This window comes from Clupea harengus, chromosome 5 (assembly GCF_900700415.2).
Source record: "Clupea harengus chromosome 5, Ch_v2.0.2, whole genome shotgun sequence".
Taxonomy (NCBI): Eukaryota; Metazoa; Chordata; class Actinopteri; order Clupeiformes; family Clupeidae; genus Clupea; species Clupea harengus.
This window is the reverse complement of record NC_045156.1, coordinates 18,231,110-18,251,961: the sequence shown is the minus strand read 5'-3', so window position 1 is coordinate 18,251,961 and position 20,852 is coordinate 18,231,110. Positions and strand designations below refer to the sequence as shown.

Here is a 20,852-nt window from a genome sequence, read left to right as displayed (position 1 = left end):
GTTTTAGACAAAAACTGTAATGTCGCTTTAATTTGGACCTCATGTATGTGTTTCCGGGGGCACAGACTGTTCATTACATCCCACTCAGAGACTTCAAAAGACATTCATGTTGCATGAATAATTGGCAATGCCCTAGGGCTCACTTCCAGTCTGTGTATCCCAGTGAAATTTGTTCTTATAACATATGAATGCTTATTCGCGCTTAAAGATGCGTATGTTCATTGTAGGATGATATTGGGGGAACTCAAGGAACTTCAAATCAAATCCTTCCTTTCTCACTGTTGTTTTTCAAAGTGGAAAGCTGGACGTGGGCATTATAATGGAAAGTGATAATGCCAGCAGTGCGTGTAGCCAAGTTAGGTGCTAATTTGCATTCATATGTTGCTAGGGCAGCATGCCCACCGTACTCAGTTCCGTTTGGTATCTTCAATTTATAATTGTATCAACTCAATGTGCCAAAACAAAACAGCTTCACATTGTATTAACTATTCTTACAACAACTGTAAAACAAAAGTATATTTTTGTTCAGTTGGAAATCTTCATGTTTCATTATGATGGCACTTTGATTAAATTGATGAAGTTACATTATTTATCTATTTACTGAAATAGTGGGAAGTGTGAAGTCTCCCCAAATTAGTAGTTTGTTGTCTTTAAAAGTGGATTTGCCTGGAGAAAAAGCAATAACACCAAGTTAAACCAAACAACTCTTGTTTCCAATGATCCATGCTTATGTAGGGAAGGTGTAGTTTAAGCCTGGAGTAAATGAACCTGAAAATTAGAGGAGCCAAACTGGAAAATCTATACTAGGAACTGATGTCAAGAAACTGGTCCCACAGTAACTAGAACTGATTAGTCTTTGTTGTGTGTGCATGAGGGGGCGAGATTGTGTGTGTGTGTGTGTGTGTGTGTGTGTGTGTGTGTGTGTGTGTGTGTGTGTGCGGCCAAGTGGGACATTGTGTGGGTGTGTGGGTGTGTGTGTGTGTGTGTGTGTGTGTGTGTGTGTGTGCGGCCAAGTGGGACATTGTGTGGGTTTGTGCTTGTGTGTGTGTGTGTGTGTGTGTGTGTGTGTGTGTGTGTGTGTGTGTGTGTGTGCACCATAATGTGTGTTAGACTCAGACTTAGGGTAATTTTCCCCTGTTCTCTAATTTTATCTATAAAAAAACAATTCAAAATTGTTTTGTTGTGGACCACTGATGCCTGTCCAATCAAACTTGCATTGATTTTTGGCACCTTGCTACTATTTGTTTAAGGCTTCCTCTGGAACACTGCCTTACAACAGCCTTTTTATTTCTCCTGCACCTGGGGTGCTTCTGGAGTCTAAACACATAGATGGGGGACAGTACCTCAATGAATGTTGTCAAACCTAAAATGTGAAGGGGGCTTTTAGCGTTAGATGATGGGATTATCTGTAATGTGTTAATAAAAATGTATAAGCTTTTTTGTGTGTGTGTGTGTGTGTGCCCTAAAGCAGTTTTAAAAAGACAGAGCACAGAGTGCACTGCATGAAATATTCTCTCTGAGGGACTTTCTGCAATAAAGCTCTTAATTAAGGCCTTAGCTACACTATTTATATAGCCTTAAATCTAAAATCTTATGTGATGGTGATGCAGCACAAAGCACTGATTAGCAAAGAGGCTCTTCAAAGAAGTTTAGTAATCAACAAAGTAACAGTGGCTAATTTGGAATCAAAGCACATTTAGTAATGGTTGATTCTGGTATCTGATAACAACTTTTCGCTCAGCACCCACAATATTTCATCAGGCTATTAACAGTAATGCATATGAAGAAGAAAGAAGCTGTATCATTTTTTTCCTTGTGAAGACATTTATGAATACACTCTAAAGTCACAATCCATTAAAGAATCTGTTCAACTTTCATGTTTGAAATATGCTTCAAATTCTCAACAGATGAAATAAAAAGCCCACAATGAGAATAAAACTCCAATGCCAACGTTAACACAAATGTGGAAACCCAAATATAATGTGCCAGTGCTCTGACTTAACTTTCTCTGTTCCATCTGCCTACAGGACTGGTGGGGGCCGTAGCGGTACATTCTGTGCCATCTGTAGCATCACTGAGATGATCCAACAGCAGAACATTGTAGATGTTTTCCACACAGTCAAGACTTTGCGGAACAACAAGTCCAATATGGTGGAAACCATGGTAAGCAAAACACCTGTGAGAGTCATGTGGGAATTGCTAAGTACTAAATCGCAATATTATCAGGAACATCAGGCTGTACAGATTAGACTTGGAAGAGGATGTGGCTACTGAAAAGACCCCATACTAATCCTCCAGATAAAAAGTATAAATGCAAAGGTGCGACAGATGCTGTAGCAGATGCAACAACAAATTAAATTGATAGGAGCCTACTGCTGCCAATTTCAGCAAGCGTATTGTGCAGTGTAGGTGAATTACAGTACCATGTTCCATTTTCAAACCTGTTTTAAGATAGTACCACACCAACACACAAGTTTTAATTATGTATATATATATATATGGCATAAAACCCAATTATATTTTCATGCTTATGTGTTAAATTTCCAAAGAGAAAGAGAGAGGACCCAAATGCATGACACAGGAGGCAGGAGTAAAGCAAAAGAGGGCATCTACTCCCAAAAGGAGGAGAATAGTAACAAAAACAAACCGGGCAGGAAAAGAAGGCATAGAGAGCGGGCCGAGAGCGGGCCGGGTCCAGAACTTAGGCAGGGTACCTAAAACACAATCGGAACAAGACTAGCAGTGGAAAAACAGAATGCTGGAAAAACTAAAAAGCAAGACAAACAGGCAGGCAGAAGATTCTAAATCCACAAGGCAAAATACAAAGTCAAGTCAAGTTTATTTATATAGCACATTTCATATAGTATACATAGACACAATGTGCTTTGAGTGCAGGGAAGTGAATAGGAATCAGACATACAACAAAAATAAGAATAGGAATAGGAATCAAACAAACAACAAAAATAAAAATAAAAACAGTCCAGTCTCCTCGCGTTCTCTACTCCCCGACTGTCTCCAGACCATCCAGTTAGGAGTTGGGGGGCTCCTACTCCCACTCCGCCGGTAGTCCACCACAAGCTCCTTGGTCTCTCTGACCAAGACAAAAATAAAACATAGACAGAAGTCAAACACAGAAGGCAACAACTGAAATCTAGTAAGAATGGCACACAAGGCTTGAAAAGGCAGGGTTTAAATAGATGGAGTGAAACATAAACAACAAGGAACAGGTGAGCACAGAAAATGGCAGGAAACTAACAATGACAGTAACTAGAACAATTTGTCAGCACTTTACTTTATAGATTGGTAATAAGTGGGTAGTATCATGGTAATAAGTGGGTAAAATCAAATTACTTCATAGTGTCCAAATTGTTTCTAATCAATAATCCACCATTTATTGGGCTATTAAATCTGTAACGAAATAGAAATATCTTGGAGTTTGTATGGAATTACATAATGGTGAGATGTAGTAATGAAATGGTAGTATACAGTATTTTTTCCAGTAATTATCCAGAAACAAATTACTTACTTTCATGGCAATTATAAGGTCTCAGGGCTGTAAAATGCTGAAATGCTGAAATCTTTCTATTTAAATTATCTGCAAAGACCAGCCTTGAACATTTATTGTGGTGAAAATGCGTATGCATCACGTTGAATATGAAATTGTTTATTGTGATGGAAACACGACAATAACAAATTAGTTTGACAAAAGACATACAAATATACAGAATTTGACACTAAAACTCAAAGGTATTGTTTAGAAACAACTTGGACAATATGAGGTAATTTGTGGGTTGTTATGATTTGACCATGATTTTACACACTTATTACCATGATACTACCCACTTATTACCGATCTATAAAGTAAAGTGCTACCAACAATTCAGTTAAATTCAATTGTATTCATATAGCAAGCATTCAAGCGAAGGCAACTAAGGCAAGGCAAGGGAGGAGAAGGAGACGAGAAAATCAGGAGCAAGCAGATGGATTCATTTACGTATCAGAGGATAAAACATATTAGCACACATGCCCCATATGTACATGATGCATGTCTGATTTCATGAAGCATAAAAGAAGATATGTACATGAAATATACAGAATAATAGTGGATCAAAATGGAGAGAGCCAGCATTCAAAGTATTGGTTGTAAAACAGCTTAGTGGGTACACAGTGTCCTCATGAGGTTACTATTATAAGGATAAGTAGAGCAATGAAGCAGAAAACTACAGAACACAACAGGTGTCCGAAGCACATAGAAAACGAGACAAAAACAAAACGCATGGCAATATGAAACAAACAAAAGCACATGGCACAAGAGACAAACAGACACAAAATGGGAAGAACAGACATTGGTAAGACTCAAGTGGAAGTCCTGATACTAATGTATGGTTATAGTTTAAATATGCAGGTCACATATTGTTATATGAACTGGTCCAATGCATCTGTGCTAGGCTGGGCTAATGACAACATTCCTCTGACTTTCAGGAGCAGTACAGGTTCTGCTATGAGGTGGCTCTGGAGAGCCTTAATGCTTTCTGAGAATCCGGGAGAGAGTTTGATGAGCATCACATACACGTCGGACACTCAAAGCTGTACAGAAAAACACACGGAAGAGGCCTCAGCTCTGAGCAAATGTACAAAGAAGAGAGATCATGCTCCTGTTTGAGGAGTCATGGCTTTGGATTTTATGTTGCAGGACAAAGAATCGACATCTGCTAAGAAGAAAAAAAAAAAAGAAAAAAAACCTTTAAAAAAAAAAATGGACACTGCACTTCTTTTTTCCTCTCTTTTGTCTATGTCCAGGATCCACACGTGCATCCTGGACTGTGATGTGCTATTGTACAGTACTTTTTAGATATATACCTTGAATGTTCCCATCTGTGTAAAGAAAACTAGACTAATGACTAAAGTGTATACATTACCACAAAGAAACGCTCTGGATGCCACATGGGGTCAACCAAATAGACTATAACTGAGCAGTGTACAGCTTCCTAACGGAAAGGCTTAATTCAAATTTGAACAAGTGAAAAAAAATGCCTAATCACAAATATTTTTCTTATTATAATGCTTTTGTGGTTCCTAAAATATGATGAAGTCATGGCATACGTTTTGTGCTTACACCCAAACGCACACATTTTTTTTATTTTTTTTATTATTATCATTAAGGGAATTTGAATAGTTGTTTGTATTTTTGTTTGTGTCTGCTTTTTATTTCACATGTCAGTATTGTGGTATGGCCACCTATGCCAAGCTTGAGTAATGTTGCTAGTGTGGATTTGTTGCATTGCAAGTGAAAAGGTGGTTGAAGCTTTACTATCCCCTGACTATTGAGGCAGCACAGGCAGTGAAATGTCATGCCCTTTTTTTTTTTTTTTAAATATATAACTTTTTTTTTTGTGTTGGTCATTTTGCACTTTATTTTGCACGTCCTTACCTCCAGTACTGAGCATTTATAAGACAAGCAGTGGCATGGGATTGCTAGTGCCAATTGACATTACACAGAAACAGACACTCAAGTCAGCTGTACAAAGTTAAATACACAGAGTAAACAAGAACCGAGGCCAGTGCTTGTACTGTGCCGAAAGTCCAACCAGTCAACATAAACATTTGGTACTAAGATAGAGGGACATGAGGTGTGAATGCTTGATTTGAATTATACTCCCATTCACATGAAATGATGAACACACTCACAGACAAAAAAAAAATAAAAAAAATCGAAACCTGTCATTTTTTTACCTGGCAATGAAGAAGTGATCATTTTGCGATTAGGAGGCGAGCTCTGGAGTGACCTTTGCACGCTAACCGTGTTTTGACTGTGTTCTCTGTATGCTGACCAGTTTTTGTACAGTATTGTTCTCGGTTTGTCATTAGAATGTTCTGCTCAATGTATGCAGCTAGTCGAAGGGTTAGAAACGGGAGACTGATGATCCTTCAAAAAAACACAGTTGGTATTCTGAATTCTGGGCACTGTGAATGGTAATACTCTGAAGAATAGAGGAATAATTTAAGATAGGCATTGAAAGTTTGAATGCATTCTTTTTTCTGTCCTTTAAATTTTCATACCGTGTCTCCACTGCCTGTACTATATTTTTATTTCACTTCTATCTTTTTGTTGTATTTGAACATTTTTTATTTGTCTAGCAAAGTGATATTTAGAACTGGTGATTTACTTGCCATGGTTGTTCTGTTGTTTGGAATTGTGGTAACATCAATAAAGGGACCAAAATGTTGACCGACGCTTGACATGATGAGTTGACTTTATAACCCTGAAATGATGAAATGTTTGATTAGTAAAATGCAATTGTAGACATTTACAAATTCAATATCCCTCAGTAGGAGATTTTTAATAAGAGGGTTGGCAAAAGTATCCACCAGATGTCTTTAGTATTGCAGAGGGTAAGCACAAAAGCCTACAATATTTATTCAGTTAGTGGACACCTCTGAGACCTCCAAAGTGACATAAAAAGCAGCATGTGTGGTCAATGAAAACAAGACTTACAGTTTGCATAAAGCAATATTTATAGCATATTTATAACCATGTTATAACCACACTACAGTACTACACCACTATGCACACCATAATGCATATTAAATGCTTTACTATTGACTTTAAATGCTGATATTTTTAAATCTATGCCATAAAAAACACATGTTAAGATTGTAGCATGTTGGAGCAACATAGGTCTGGTTCCATTGGAGTTTTTTCCACCCACTTTTAAACATCATGGCCTCTCAGTTTTGATCACCTGTTGCAATACAGAAAAATAGATACACTAAGAATTCTGTCGATAATAAAATGTGAAGCTTCTTTTGAAGGTTCTCTAAAGACGGAGCTTTATTTTAGTTTTCACAGTCACTTCTTTTCACCTTTGTCATTCACGCCATTCTCCTCTAAACTTTCCCATTTCATTTTCACAGAGGTGTTTAGAAAGAAAGGTTTAGGAAGACTTTGGTTTAAATTTCCTGTATCTTTTTTTCAAATCCATCTCACATCGGTGTGCTTTATGCAGTCTTACCCTGGGCCAGAGCAATGCATTGCTTTATGATGTTGTGTGACTGTTGTAAGAGGCTGATGTTGCTTGGGTACAATCAAACTGAACAACATCTCACAAATGCTTATTCCAAGATGGCAGCCAGCTCAGCAGTATGACAGAATTTAGTCCCTTCGAAATCTCTGGAATCCTCATGTGAATGTTCTTAATGCATCTTTTCTTACCGTTTCTGAGCTAAAGTACAGCCTGTGACCTTTGGCAAAGTAGCCTGGGGACATTAAGTACCACTCACTGTGTCTTGGACTGTTGTGATTACCTACTGAAACAGCAGCAGAGGGACCCACATCTACTAAGCCGACTGCTGATTTTGAAAAATATAATTCAACATCAACAGCAGAGATGGCATGAACAGGCATGAACCGACATGCAGCGTCTGAAACGCTCTACCTCTGCTCTCTGCATCACAATAAGAGCAAGTCCTGTAAGTGGTAGAAACTTTGAAGCATTGACAGTCAATGGAGAAAACACAAGGTAAAATGGGTTTTGATGTCTACATGTTGTTGGGTGTGGTGATCACCACCGACCAAGCGGAAAGCCCAGGTTTGATTCCTGAACTAAGTTGCTTTGGATAAAAGTCTCTGTTAAGTCCCTGACTTTTAACCTTTAAGTCACCTGTAATTGCAATCCATTAATTTAAGTTAATAAGAAAAAACATGTAATCAAAATGTTGGTGATTACAAAGGGGTTACATCAGAATATATAAAGCTTTAAAGCTTATATGTAGAATATAACATTCATTCTGTTGCTTTGCATCTTTTTTGCCATCTACAGGCTTCATTCAGTTGGCAGTATGTGCTGAAATTGTGTATGTTGTTTTTGATTGGTTCTCTTGTTTGAATCCTCCCACCTCCAACCTCTCATCTACCAATCAAAAAATAATCAAAAGTTATCTAATGTAACAAATTACATTATTTTGATGAAGTTATTAAACCCTGGTCAGCCTTCTGTGTTAGCATGCATACTGTGTGACATTTTGAAACCACATTTGATACTTTGTAGTGACAGCTAGGATTGACATAGCAATGTAACTTCTTCACCCAGTTATGAGAGGGACTGGCTGGCATCACAGTTTATTTTGTGTGTCTAAAGATGTAGCCATCTCCATACTAAACCCCATTAATTAAAATACTGGCAAGCAACCATGGTACAAGTGGGTTAATCTATAGCTACGTGTGCATTAAACGAGTTTAAACACTCTTTGAGAAGCCGACCTCCCTCAGCGCCTGTCTCCACAGTGTTTTAAATCCATGCATACCACTACATACTGCAGCATTCATTTAACAATTGTACAGTATATGTGTGTATAAATGTATATAAGGAATATATACTGTATATATATACATATAAAATAAAACATAAAATATATAATATAACATAGCATATATGCATTATATGCAGATTGTTCAAAGTAATAGCATGCATTATGCCTTTTTTGACACTTGGTAAACAGGTTAAATATATTATATTTATCATATATATATATATATATTATACTGTATAATGCTTACAATGCTCATTAACCATTTTACAACATTGTGTGTAATCTGTATAATCTGTGTAATCTGTGTAATTGGTCAGTGCTGTGGGCTAATCTTAGTGTCCTTGTATTTTCAATCTACGATACCACCTTTTCTTCTCTCAAACAACAACAAAAAACACAAAGCCAAGTTACTGCATTATTCAACAGAAACCAATTTAATTATTAAAACATTTAGTCTCTTAGCTCAGTTCACTCCGATTCACTAAAGAGTCTCTTATGTCTGTAGCATTAGCGTTCCAGGAGGATCTTTGTACATAAGGTGCAGTGCCAGTATGGCCCTGGTGAATGAGCAAGGCCCTTGAAGGATTGGAAAGTTTGTTATAAAAAGCCTAAATAATATGCATCCTAAAGGTGATTCTCAAGCACCTCACACCAAATGCAGAGACAGAGAGACGAAAGGCAGACCTCTTCTCTGATGCACTCGGAGGAATCAGGACAGTTCTTCTGCAGGACAGTTCAGTCAGCTTTGATGTCAGATAAGTGCTCAGTGACACAGATCTCTCAAAGGAAGCAGCACAATCATATATGTGTCATTCAGATATCAGGTGAAAAGAAGTCTTCCCCATCCCTCTCGCACAATACAATAAGTCATAGAATATCAAGGATCCAACATGGGCACGCCGTAGACCAAATGTTTGAAAAAGAAAAATAACCAGAATGAGAGTTCATCTGCAAGGACACAGTAATGATTCCCTTTTTACAAAGTCTTTGAACATGAAAGTTTTATTTCATTACCTTCCTCCTAGTCCTTAAATTGTGCTGGCGACATTAAAGCATGGGAGATGGGAGAATGTTCTAGTTTCTGTTGGAGTCTATCAGTAATGGTGCCACTGTAACTCACCTGTAATACGCTACTAGACAGGAGAAGAGCGCACCATGAAGACAGCATTTAAAAAAAGAATGATGAAATCTCATCTAATGTCACAAAGTCAGTTGGCAAGGCAACTCCCTCCTGGGTCATTATGTGGCATAATGTGGCCTGGGTCATAATGTAGCCATTTTGTTCAGCCATTAAAATGTCTTGGCAAAGTTTTTCCTGTGCAGCCCTTGCTGTATTTTGTATTCAGTCTAAAAAAGCCTGCTCTCATTTGCAGTCCCTGGCTCACAGGCCTTGTAAGTCTTTTTCCATCATTACCTGCCTGTAATGATGTGAAACCCTGCTCTTGGAGAGATCAATTACTCTACTACTTCAAATACAGTCGATTAGTGAGTTCACACAGAATTGGTAATTGACAGTGCGTGGGATTGGAATGACTTGGCCTTTGTCAAGGTTCCCCGCCTTATTATTTCAGGTGATGGTGCCGTAGTGGCATGGCGTTGCCATCCTCCTCGGCAGTGAGCCAGGAGCTGTGCACCTACGGGCCACAGTGTTCATTTGACATTGGCTGTCAATCACGACCACCTGCCTGAGGGTTCACCTCAACTCATTGGCAAATAATTCATCCCCTCTCGGTTCTCACCAGCTACAAGGCCATAGGAGCACAGGTCAGGGAACATGAAATATTGACTTTGTTGATCATAATTATTATTTCACACCACAGAAAAAGACACATAGAGCATATGATGCTGGCTGTGAAGTGACCTGGGGAGCACCTTGCAGCAAACCGACCCCCACTGGAAATGTGAAAAGATGATGATAGGATAGATCATGAAAGCTGCTGTTTGATTTCACCCCACCTGGTTATAAGTTTGATGAGGATTATGAAGTTTGGAACTGGGCAATGAGAACAAAAGACTTTCAGGACAAAATATTATTGTAAAGCTGGCAGTAGACAATGGTGCGATGATCCTGACACCATGTAATGCAATAACCACATGGTAATTGGTAATTAGTAATTGGCAGGGTTTTAGATACTTCAGCCACGAGATTCGCACCATCCCCATTCGTCAAGACCTGATGGCAGGATTGGCATGCTACAGCCTCCTCAAGAGTGGTCCAATTTATTTTGAAGACACACTTGATGCATTTGTTTATTTCCAACCAAGTGACAAATTGTGCAATTTTGTGAAATCGGCCCAGTGGAAAAACTCATTCATCCCGTTCACGTGGGTCCCAGAGCCTTTCTGTTTAAAGTGAACTATGACCTTAAAAAAAGTGCTGACAACCACCGTCCTGCTCCGGAAAAAACATCCCCAGGTTGGCCTCAGAGCTGCTTTAATTAAGTTGTTTTGAGGAAAAAATGCATCTTAATTGGGGGAATCTCTTCATTGCAGCTAGCTGCTCATTTGTTACTTAAACAAAACCCACCAAACCACAAGGCCCATATAAATATATTCATGACATGAAAGCAAGCATTCATAGAAAAGATCATTAAATCCTTCTGTGGTTACCTGAACTCAATGTTATCTGTTGGTCAAATCTACTGTGCTTCAAACGAGCTGGTCCACTCTTTATACATTGATGTAAGTTACACAGAATTGTGACAGAATACAAAATCTCCGTGTTATTCAAAGAGACTGGGACAAACTCTGGCACAGGCAAATCCCAAAATGACAGTTTTCTCTCTAAAAAAGCGATAACTCTGCACAACACATGGCGTGAGTGATGTGGTGCACCACTGACTAAAAGAGCACTAAGTATTAAGGGCACAGGAGCACAGTAGTGCTTGCTGCATCGTTATAAGTTCACTAATTTGAACTATAGCCACAGGCTGATGCCAGGGGGCACCAAATATTGAGGCCCGTGCCTGTGCAAGTATCCTTCTCTCCGTGCATAGTCTCCTGTACAATCAGGACCCTCACTGCGACTTATCACACTCACTCACACTTGGCTAACCTGGTATCATTCACACCAGGCAAAACCTCAGGGCTTCCCTGCTAGCATGGTGTACTGCTAACCGACTGGTGAGTGGACATCTGAGTGCTGTCAATCTCCTCCCCGGCTAGAAGGGTCACACAGGGTGAGCAGAACGCTGTCCACCTAAATGGTTGCTCACTCCTTAAAAAAAAGTACACTTATCTTTAACATGTGGCCACCATAGCAATATATCCAGTGCATCTTTGGTGACATTCAAGTGGATGGAAATAGCTGGAGTGGGACGGCTTGAGTTAACCGATATGTGTCATGACATTTCAGCAGGACTTGGAGCAGAAAGAGGAAAAGCATGGCTTTTGCAGAGGCTGGCTCAGAGAAACGGCACTCTGGGTTTTTAATGAGGATCTATGGCCTGAGGTCTCCGAGTTTCTGGTCTCCCCCCACCAAGTGAGATTGTCTGATGTGGTGGTCTACGATGGTCTACTACTGTGTCATGCTGGGAGAGGCTCTTTGATAATGACTATGGTTTGATTTAAAGTCTGTGGTACAGGATACCTAAAAGCGTTCAGGGACAGCCAGTCCACCTCAAAGCAGTGATTCATCCACAATATCTATTGTCACCGCTCATATTAGACTATGTGTAACATTTTCCCTTTGTTTAGACACCCTTGTTCTCGTTTTACACAAGGAGAACACAACTATTCCTATAACAGTCAATTACAATGGATGAAAATAAAGTCTTACCATGAGGTATTCTTTGAAATAGTTCATCACTAACAACTATGCCATGCCGTGACCTGATTTGGTTGGCATACAGTGCAGTTTGTCTCCTTCTATCTTTCTCTGTGTCTCTTTTTGGTTTGACCTTGAATGTAAAAAGCAGTTTGAATGGACATCCAGTGTCTCATATGTGGGTAGCTGGGCGCAGCCAGCTGGCCCCGCGCCAGGCTGGGGTGCGGAGAGAGGCTGACGCTGTCTGTGGAGGTCTGGAGGACTTCAGGAGCTGCAGGCCTTGCAGATGGTGGCCGAGATTGATACGCATGGAGGTCAGCCAGTGGATTTAAAAACAGCCGTGGCATCATGCCACCAGGACTGAGGGTGGATGACGGTGTCAGTTGGTGGTGGAGGATGTTGGGGGAGGGGGGAGGGGTGTAGATGTTTCAGTCCAAAGACTGCCACTCATCACTGTTTCTGGAGACAGAGAGAAAGCTGACAGGGGGTGTCAAGGGATGGAAACCTGGCTCTGCTGCACGAAATGGCTGCAGAAAGGACAATGACAGAAATAATGTCAATAAACCACTCTCCCACTCAGCAGCACGGCTGTTCACTCTCAGCACATCCTCTCACTAACGGTGGGTGGTGTAATAACACAGTCAAGCAGTCAAGCACCTGATTTAAAAAAGACACAGGGTAAGAACAGGATCCCATGCCATATTCACGAGACCCATGCTCGCTGTGCACCAAAGCTACTGGAACAACACGCCCCAGATGTCCCATGATAGCATCATTCCAGAGAACATTGCTGTTATTAGTTATTATTCTTCCAATGGCTGCAATCAGAGGCCAAAATTATCCCATAATTGGGAAGATTGCTGTTTGTCATGATTACTGATGTCAAGTCGCTCCTGGCATGGGCAGTCTGGCCTATTGGGAGAGGGTAGACCATGCTATAGACATGCTTCAAATGGTATGTATCATAATCTCTCCCTCTCAGATGCGCAGTGATGGCTGATAACAGTCACCTCCCTTTTAGGCTCTATAAGGTCATTGGGATAATGGTTACCCAACCTAGTAATTGTCTGTGGATAGATAGAAGGTAATTTTCACAGAGAGCAATCTTGGATGATTAATACAGAGCTAAATCTCCGCGCCGTGAAGGTCGGCATCTAATGCAAGTCAGACGCTTCTTGTCTGATTGCAGCCTGATGTGTTTAGACACCGTCGTTTTGCAAAACATAGGTTTTTTGAGCGACAGCGATAGATTGATGCATTAAAAGCCATTCCACATGTTGTGACAGTGAAATAAACACACACACACACACACACACACACACACACACACACACACACACACACACACACACACACACACACACACACACACACACACACACACACACACACACACACACACACACAGACACACAGACACACACAACATATGGCCCGGGATAGAATGTTATTGTGGAGGACAAAATACTGCTGGGCTGGGGTTATTAAATTGAATTCAGCACAAGTTCATATCTTTCTCAAGGTCTCTGCAGGAGGTTGTGTGATTACATTGCTCTTTCCCTCATGTAGCTTAGAGACTACTGTGGGAGTCATGGATAGCACAGGTGAGAGGGTTTGCACAGAGGGGGAAGGGGTTAGTAGTCCTAACACAGGTCCCAGTGTGAGCTTCTGGGATATACACACAAAATCAGTTGAAATATATAAATAGAAGTGTCTTCTGTTTTGGGTGCAAGAACATGATCTCCAGGTCACAGTCAGGTTCTTTCTTTCTGTCTTTCTTTCTTTCTTTCTTTCTTTCTTTCTTTCTTTTCACTATGTATCCATCTCCACTTCCCCCTCATCTCCCTCTTTTGGTACCCTTGAAATGTGAGCAGACAGAGTTAGAGGGATGGGATTCTGGCCTGCTGGGTTGAGATATCAATGGGCTCTGAAGTCATTACAGTTTGGCCCGGCCCTTGTTGTGCAGCCACTGGGTGGTCTGCCTCACTCCTGCCCGGCTCTTCCCCTCAGAAGTGACACAGAGAAAGTCTGGTCCTTCACCGGCACCCCGGTGATCTGGGTAATGGGAAAATAATAAAAAGAATGTACTCAACAGCTCCTGCCAACAATAAGAAGTATTGTGAGGGCTGTCAATGTGGAGGAGACAGAAGAGCCTCAGCAAGACCAGCAGCAGGATACAGCAGAGGCAACCTGGGTTGTTTTCTAAGCCCTGTCTACTGACAAGAGCCTGGCTTCTTTGTTCCTCATACTAAGTACCTTAAAGCAACACTATCCAACGAACTTTTGAGATATGTTTCTTATGAGCAACTACTTTTGGCATCATCTTCAAATTAATTTTGATGGAATATAGTCAGATAAACACACCTGTTGTTCCAACTAGCCGTCCAGCCTATGTAGTTCTGTGGTTTGGGTAGGAACACCCTATCATAAAAGCCCTCTCGACATTTCAAAAAACATCACATATGACCCCACTTAAACAGCATGTTTGCAAGCTTTTATTAGTGCCAACAGGTTTGTTAGTGTTCTAGACCAAAACTCTTCTTTAAAAGTAGCAACGAAATCATACCCTTTTAACATCTTATCAATATTTGATCTTGGTCTTTAAACTCTTCATCCATTGCATATGTAGTGACAGATCACTTTGTAAGGTGACCTTTTGGTCAGTTCAGTTATGCTCGCAAGCTATGCTCCGACCCCATATCTTCATACCTGCATTAACTACACAATCAATTGCATGGAGGCTTCCTACACAGAATATCTTCACATTCTGCTCAAGGTTTTCTACTTGTTTTGGATTCAAGTTACCACTTTTTAATCTGTAATATTTACGGTCTTTTTACAGTCAGATTTGGTGTTCTGAGAAATTGCATTTCCACTCATTAATTTCTATCAAGACTGTGGTGCACAGCTGACTTCTTACATGGTCCAGTTAGTGGAAAACACATTTCACAGGAAGTCATTTTTGACATAATTTACAAAATGACTCAGAGATGGTGGAATGGAAGTGCACGGTCCAAAGGGAACAGACTCACGCAATGCATTTTGATTCATTCCACATTTACATATACATATACAGGGAATCACATTTACTGAGAATTTCAAAATCTATTTTCAGTAGAACAGAAAATTCACTGGATGCATGTTTTTTTTCTCTCTGTAGCCATTTCTGAATGTGTATGGCAATGCAGTTGTGTAGAGCAAGAAAAAACACAGGGCAAAGGGCAAAGGGCAAAGACAAAGACAAAGGCAAAGGCAAAGGCAAAGGCAAAGGCAAAGGCAAAGGCAAAGGCAAAGGCAAAGGCAAGTATGCACTCTCTCACACACACATAGTAATAGTTCCACCTTGAAGGCAAGAACACAGGACCTTGGGTATGGGGAACGGAAGGGTTCAACATAAGGTCAAAAACTCTACCTGCTACGCTTGTGACCAAGATTAGGTGTGACTGCCAACTGCACACACACGCACACACACTAACACAACTACCTAAAGAAAAGGGTTAATTAAATAGGTATTGCATCGCACTGATTTATAATATGGCTCCCAGTTCATTTCATCAGCCCACAACAACTCACAAGGTGTGTTCTCCAATCTTAATGATCAGTTATGGCACTCAGCAGACCCAAGGCATTGTTGATTGTGAGGATTCCTGAGAGAAACGTCCAGGCAGTGTTCTTGGGGAGGACACGCGCCGAAGGTTTTTGCTTGGTCAGGCTTCTGCCTTCTCACAGATCAGTCTGTCAGCCCCTATAAAGCTGTGGCTCCACAACTTGAAAGGAGAGTCCGGCCTCCACTCCAGCCACGTACAGACACTGACACATCACATCAAACAAACCCAAGGCTCTGCTAGGCTTTGAAAGCTGCAGCCGAATGAATACGAAAAGGGGGATGGCGAGATCAGACTCAACCCGTGTCAGTGAGGGCTCTTTAAAAATAGATGAGAGGCACTGACAGTATGGCATACTGACAGTTTTGCACACCCCTCCTTTGCACAGCTGTGCCCCCCTTCTTACCCTTACTGCACCCGCCCCCCCCCCACACACACACACACACCCCAGAAACACAGACAAAAGGCTAATTTATTTTGAGCTCCTGTCTCTTGGATTTAATTTCAACTTTTGACTTGCTTTTCAAATTCAATTATGGTATGCTCATTTTATTCACCTTAAATAAATGTTATCGTGATAATGAACCTGGCTCCCGACGGCAATGTACATAAATCTCAGGACCACAAGTAATAAAAATCTAATTATTTGGTCTCTTGGTGGATACCGAATCGATCATCCAGGGATGAATTACATGATTGATGTAACAGAGGATGAAAAATACCAAGGAAAGGTAAATTTACACTTCACAGAGTGAAACAGAAAATCTTACCCTGCAGAGCCACACTATATTTGAGAGCATGCACAAGCTGCAGAGCGCGTGTTGTCCCTCCAAAGCCACGGGAAAGTGATTAAGATGTCGGTTTTTATTGTCTCTTTTCAGACGTCTGCTTTGGCAGATGCTATGCTCTCTCTACAGCTGTTTGTGTCACATGCATTCTGCAAAACTGGCAACTTTGCAAATCACCCTCGGTCGAAAGACTGCCCCGCAGGTATGGCTCTGGAAACTAAAACGTGACATTCCCCAGAGCGGAGGGATAAGGAGCCACATGTGTGTGCATGTGTGTGTATGAAATGCGTAAAAGTAGATGTTACGCAGAGAGACAGAGTCAATTCCCGACATTATTTACACTTGATTATAGCCCCTATTCACTGCAGTTAGTGTTGATTCAGCATGTTACACTTGCATCCCTAAGATGCTTTCCTGCTGCCTGAAACAGTTTTTCATGAATGTGATGGCTTATCCCAGCGGAGTCAAATCCAGATTACAGAAAAAAACATGCTTTTGACAGTTGCAGTTCAAATGTTCAGGTTTATATGAATGTAGGCCCTTGGTCTTGAGAGGGGAAAAAGTACGGCGTGTCTTATTATAAATGTGTTTCCACATGTTATCCACAGAAGACCAGCATCTACTTTTCAAACAGGACCCAAATGAGAGAGCTGAGACCTGAACAGTGAAGATAGGAGCATGCCTAAAGCCCTCCTATATGCAATACGCAGTGCAGAAAGACAGAATTAGGCTATATGGAGCTAGTTTACTCAACGGATGTAAGGAGAGATTTTTCATATTTGATTTCCTAATGGAGTACTGCAATGCTCATGAGAAGGGAAACTTTCTAGAACAAATAAATATAAACAGTGGTGTTGCATAGTAAGGAAACATGTCAAGGCATTTCATTAAAGCGTGGTGGCATGGCTAATAGAGGTGTGAAGAGACGTCATCATCTGTATCTGTATCTGTTCAACCAACAACATGATCTGTATCTGTATTCAGATAGAAGACTGGAAGTGGGGGTTGGTTTATACCCTGACGTCATGGTAAATCAGGCAATATTCTAACCTAATATTCATTGACAATGCAATTGTTCTGCTTTTAAAGCATCACATAGATTTAATATTAGCATATAATTAATTGTGAAATATATTTCCACATCTTCATACCAATGGCATAGACATAAAATGATTTTCGGTCAGGCCTCGACAAAAGTGAGTGGGCACGACTTTCACCCACAGTCCATCACTAGCCCACACATTCTTTATAACCTACTGCTGAACTAAATGACAGGCCAGACAGCCCATAGTGCAACTGTAGCATACTCAAAAACCAAGCCTGTTCAATCTTCTGTTCTTTGTTTGCGTTGAGGAGAATGCCTGCGATGAAGAGAATGTACATTTTTAAATCTGCATAACACAGCAGATGGAAACGTATCCAGACATTTCTTAGCCCAATTTTCATGAATACGCTTAAAATACACAAACGCATTGGGAGGAAACCAGCAAACTTGAGAGAATCTACAACCAGTGTAAATAGGGAAGACCAAGAACACAGTGCACACTACTTCGCCAGCAGCCTAATAAATAGAGGCCTACAAAAATACAAGCACAGACGTGATTCTTTACCCGTGAGCCTTTGGTGTTTTAAAGCCTCCAACACCACTTACAACACAGTCCAGGAGAGTCACTACACTGTCCAAATCCCCCATACTACAGAAACACATGATATTATATTTGCCACGGCGGGAAGAAGGTAAAAAACACATTAGCCTACCATTGTCCCAGTGGTGTATACAGAAAGTGGCTGATGGGTAGGCCTGGAAAAATCTGGTCAGGCTGAGTGAAGCTCATGGCCGCATGTTTTTATACATGTCAACCCCTTTGAATGCCCATCTGTATCAACCGGGTGTCTGTTGAAATAATCATGAAATAAGCTACTATTGTTAGTTGACGGCAATTCAAAATTTCATGAAACCTATGGCTCATACAGCATGTTACTTAAATGGATGAATGTTAACTGAAAGGTACATATTTCTAATATTTCAGCTGTGTTTTTATTTTTTAAGGAGGAAATTAACACACACAGCTAAAAATGACTCAGTGATGTAAATGGGGGATTGAGAGGAATTTAGTTTTGCTAGCTTTCTGTAAGTGATAGCCCTGAACAGTGAGCTGTCAGCCCGCTGTGTAGCAGCGACTACAGAATATAGCGATCGTCTTTCAATAATATGTAGGAAATTAAATGACTAGTTAGTGAAATCAAAGTCCTATGCTGCAAAGATATGAAACGATTTGAAGAAACATAACGGCTGACAGATAGACGTGAATCATGGAGCTGATTTTTTTTACTTGGTAGAACGAATATCTGTTTCCATTGTATTGTTTGTGCTTTCGAATAATGTATTCAGAAACGGGTACATCCGAATGGCTAAACTTATATTAGAGCAGCATTGATTTCCAAGTTTATGAGCAGCTATCACCATGGTTTGTATTCGGCCCCCTTACGATTTCCATCTAATGATGACTTGACGAGTCGAGCGTGGAAACACAGTCAGAGCATCACTGAGTTTCCCCCAGAGGTCTACAGGTAATTGCATCTGGATTGAAAACAAAATCCATTGCTCCCTTCAAATTGAATTAACAAGAAAATGGAGGATAGTTCACTGATCAACAACAGCATAAAATGAACAACGAAAACATTCAATATTTTGAGGAGTGGTATAAGAACTTGAAAACAATTCCAATAACACGTTGATGTCATCCTTAATGTTCAGTTAACAACTCAACCCAATCTCTCTAAAAGGAATACAACACTGGGAAAACAGGAAGCCATGGAATACATTATTTAGGCTTAGCCTGTCACCTCCCTGCCCACTATTAAATGGTCTGTCGAAATTATCGAGCGCCCAGTGTCCTATCTATCGTGTGAAACAGCCTGGGTAGGTTCATGGTCTTTGACAACACACAGATGTTGACTTGAGTTTATGCACATCTCTTTGAAGCCGGGCCAAGTTAGCCTCTCAGCCACGACGTGATGGGCCATTAGGCCTACAACTTCGGATGAGGTGGAGGTGCAGGTGGTGGTGGTGGAGGTGGTTTGGGGGGGGGACAACCTCTGCTTCCGGTGCCTTTGTAAGCAAACTGAGGAGAACACCCCCACCCACATGCCCCCCTGCCATTGGCAATTACCTTCTGAAAATAAAATGTCTTCGGGCACCACATTCCCACCTGTTTCTGCAGCAATTATTGAGATTAGGCCTGGCAGGCAGTCAGAGGACTGAGAGAAGCTAATGCATCACTTCTTTTCAAGTGTGTGTATCACTCCTGATTAAACCTGGAGCAGTGTGCGTGGGACGGGGTGGGGCGGGGTGCGTGGGACGGGGTGGGGCAGTGTGCGTGGGGCGGGCGGGTCCAAGTTCTGGCCAGAAGTTTTAAAACAGATCACTTTTGCTACATTTACGCCGGCTGTCCACACTACTCTGGAGCTATTGAGCCCCTTAAACAGAGACCTTTGGAAACGCTGCTGGCCCCGTTTTGGAAATGATGATGCAGACACCCACGTTCGCTTTCTGACTTTCGCATGCTCCTATCATGTGACCCTTTTCTAGGAGAAAAACATCAGCTTCGACATGTTTTCAGGCGTGTTAGCATGAACAGAGATAATTTCTGACACAGAGCTAAAATGGTCGTCTGGACAGAGATCGTTTTCATTTTAAAATGCCATTTTGAAAATGTATTGGTGTGGACGTAGTTCGAGACACAGAAACTCCACTTTTGTTCTCAAAAGGACCCCCCCCCCCCAGGTTTCCTTTTCCAAGGCCTCTCCTTTTCTTTGAAAACAATAGTTTTTGAGGGGCATAACGGAATTGAAACTATTTATATGTGGGGTGTATGTAGTCTGCTGGTAGAGTCTGCTTTCCCCCCCGCAGGTCTTTCATATCCTGAGGCTTCTTAATGAGTCCTGATCACCCATTTGTTTCATGTGGATAAGGAACCTGTGGGTTCCGGATAAATGGGATATTGATTTTTTTAGGGGGGGGAGGAATGATCAAGGGCGAACTGCAGGTAACTAACAACTTCCTTTCCCATTTCTCAGATGTGCAAGTGATTGCAAGGAATCGATTTAGATTAGATTACATATGGGGAGATGCCTAAATCCATTCAATTTCACATGTACCCAACCAACTTGGTAATAACATTATTATTCTTAGTCAATTGGTTGTCTGTTTGTTTGATTGATAACTGGAATGCAAATGCTTTCAAACTGTATACCTCTAACCTGCCTATCTACAAGTTTCCTAAATGTGAACTAGCCCACTGAAAAGTTTTATGAATGAATGAACGAATAAACATCCACAGCCAAAAGTATTCTTCACAGTCACTTATTCGGGATGTGAGA

At 40.9% G+C, this 20,852-nt stretch overlaps 1 protein-coding gene across 11 annotated transcripts in view; it reads left to right on the top strand.

Annotated features, from left to right (window-relative positions):
• Window positions 1–6,234, top strand: part of ptprt (protein tyrosine phosphatase receptor type T) — a 205,525-nt gene extending 199,291 nt beyond the window's left edge. For all 11 annotated transcript variants that reach the window (XM_031567962.2, XM_031567961.2, XM_031567959.2 and 8 more), the window contains 2 exons: window positions 2,028–2,163; window positions 4,483–6,234. In XM_031567962.2, the coding sequence (XP_031423822.1) occupies window positions 2,028–2,163; window positions 4,483–4,536 (190 nt within the window). In that variant the 3' untranslated portion in view covers window positions 4,537–6,234. The remainder of the gene's footprint in view (window positions 1–2,027; window positions 2,164–4,482) is intronic.
• Window positions 6,235–20,852: the final 14,618 nt, after the last annotated feature.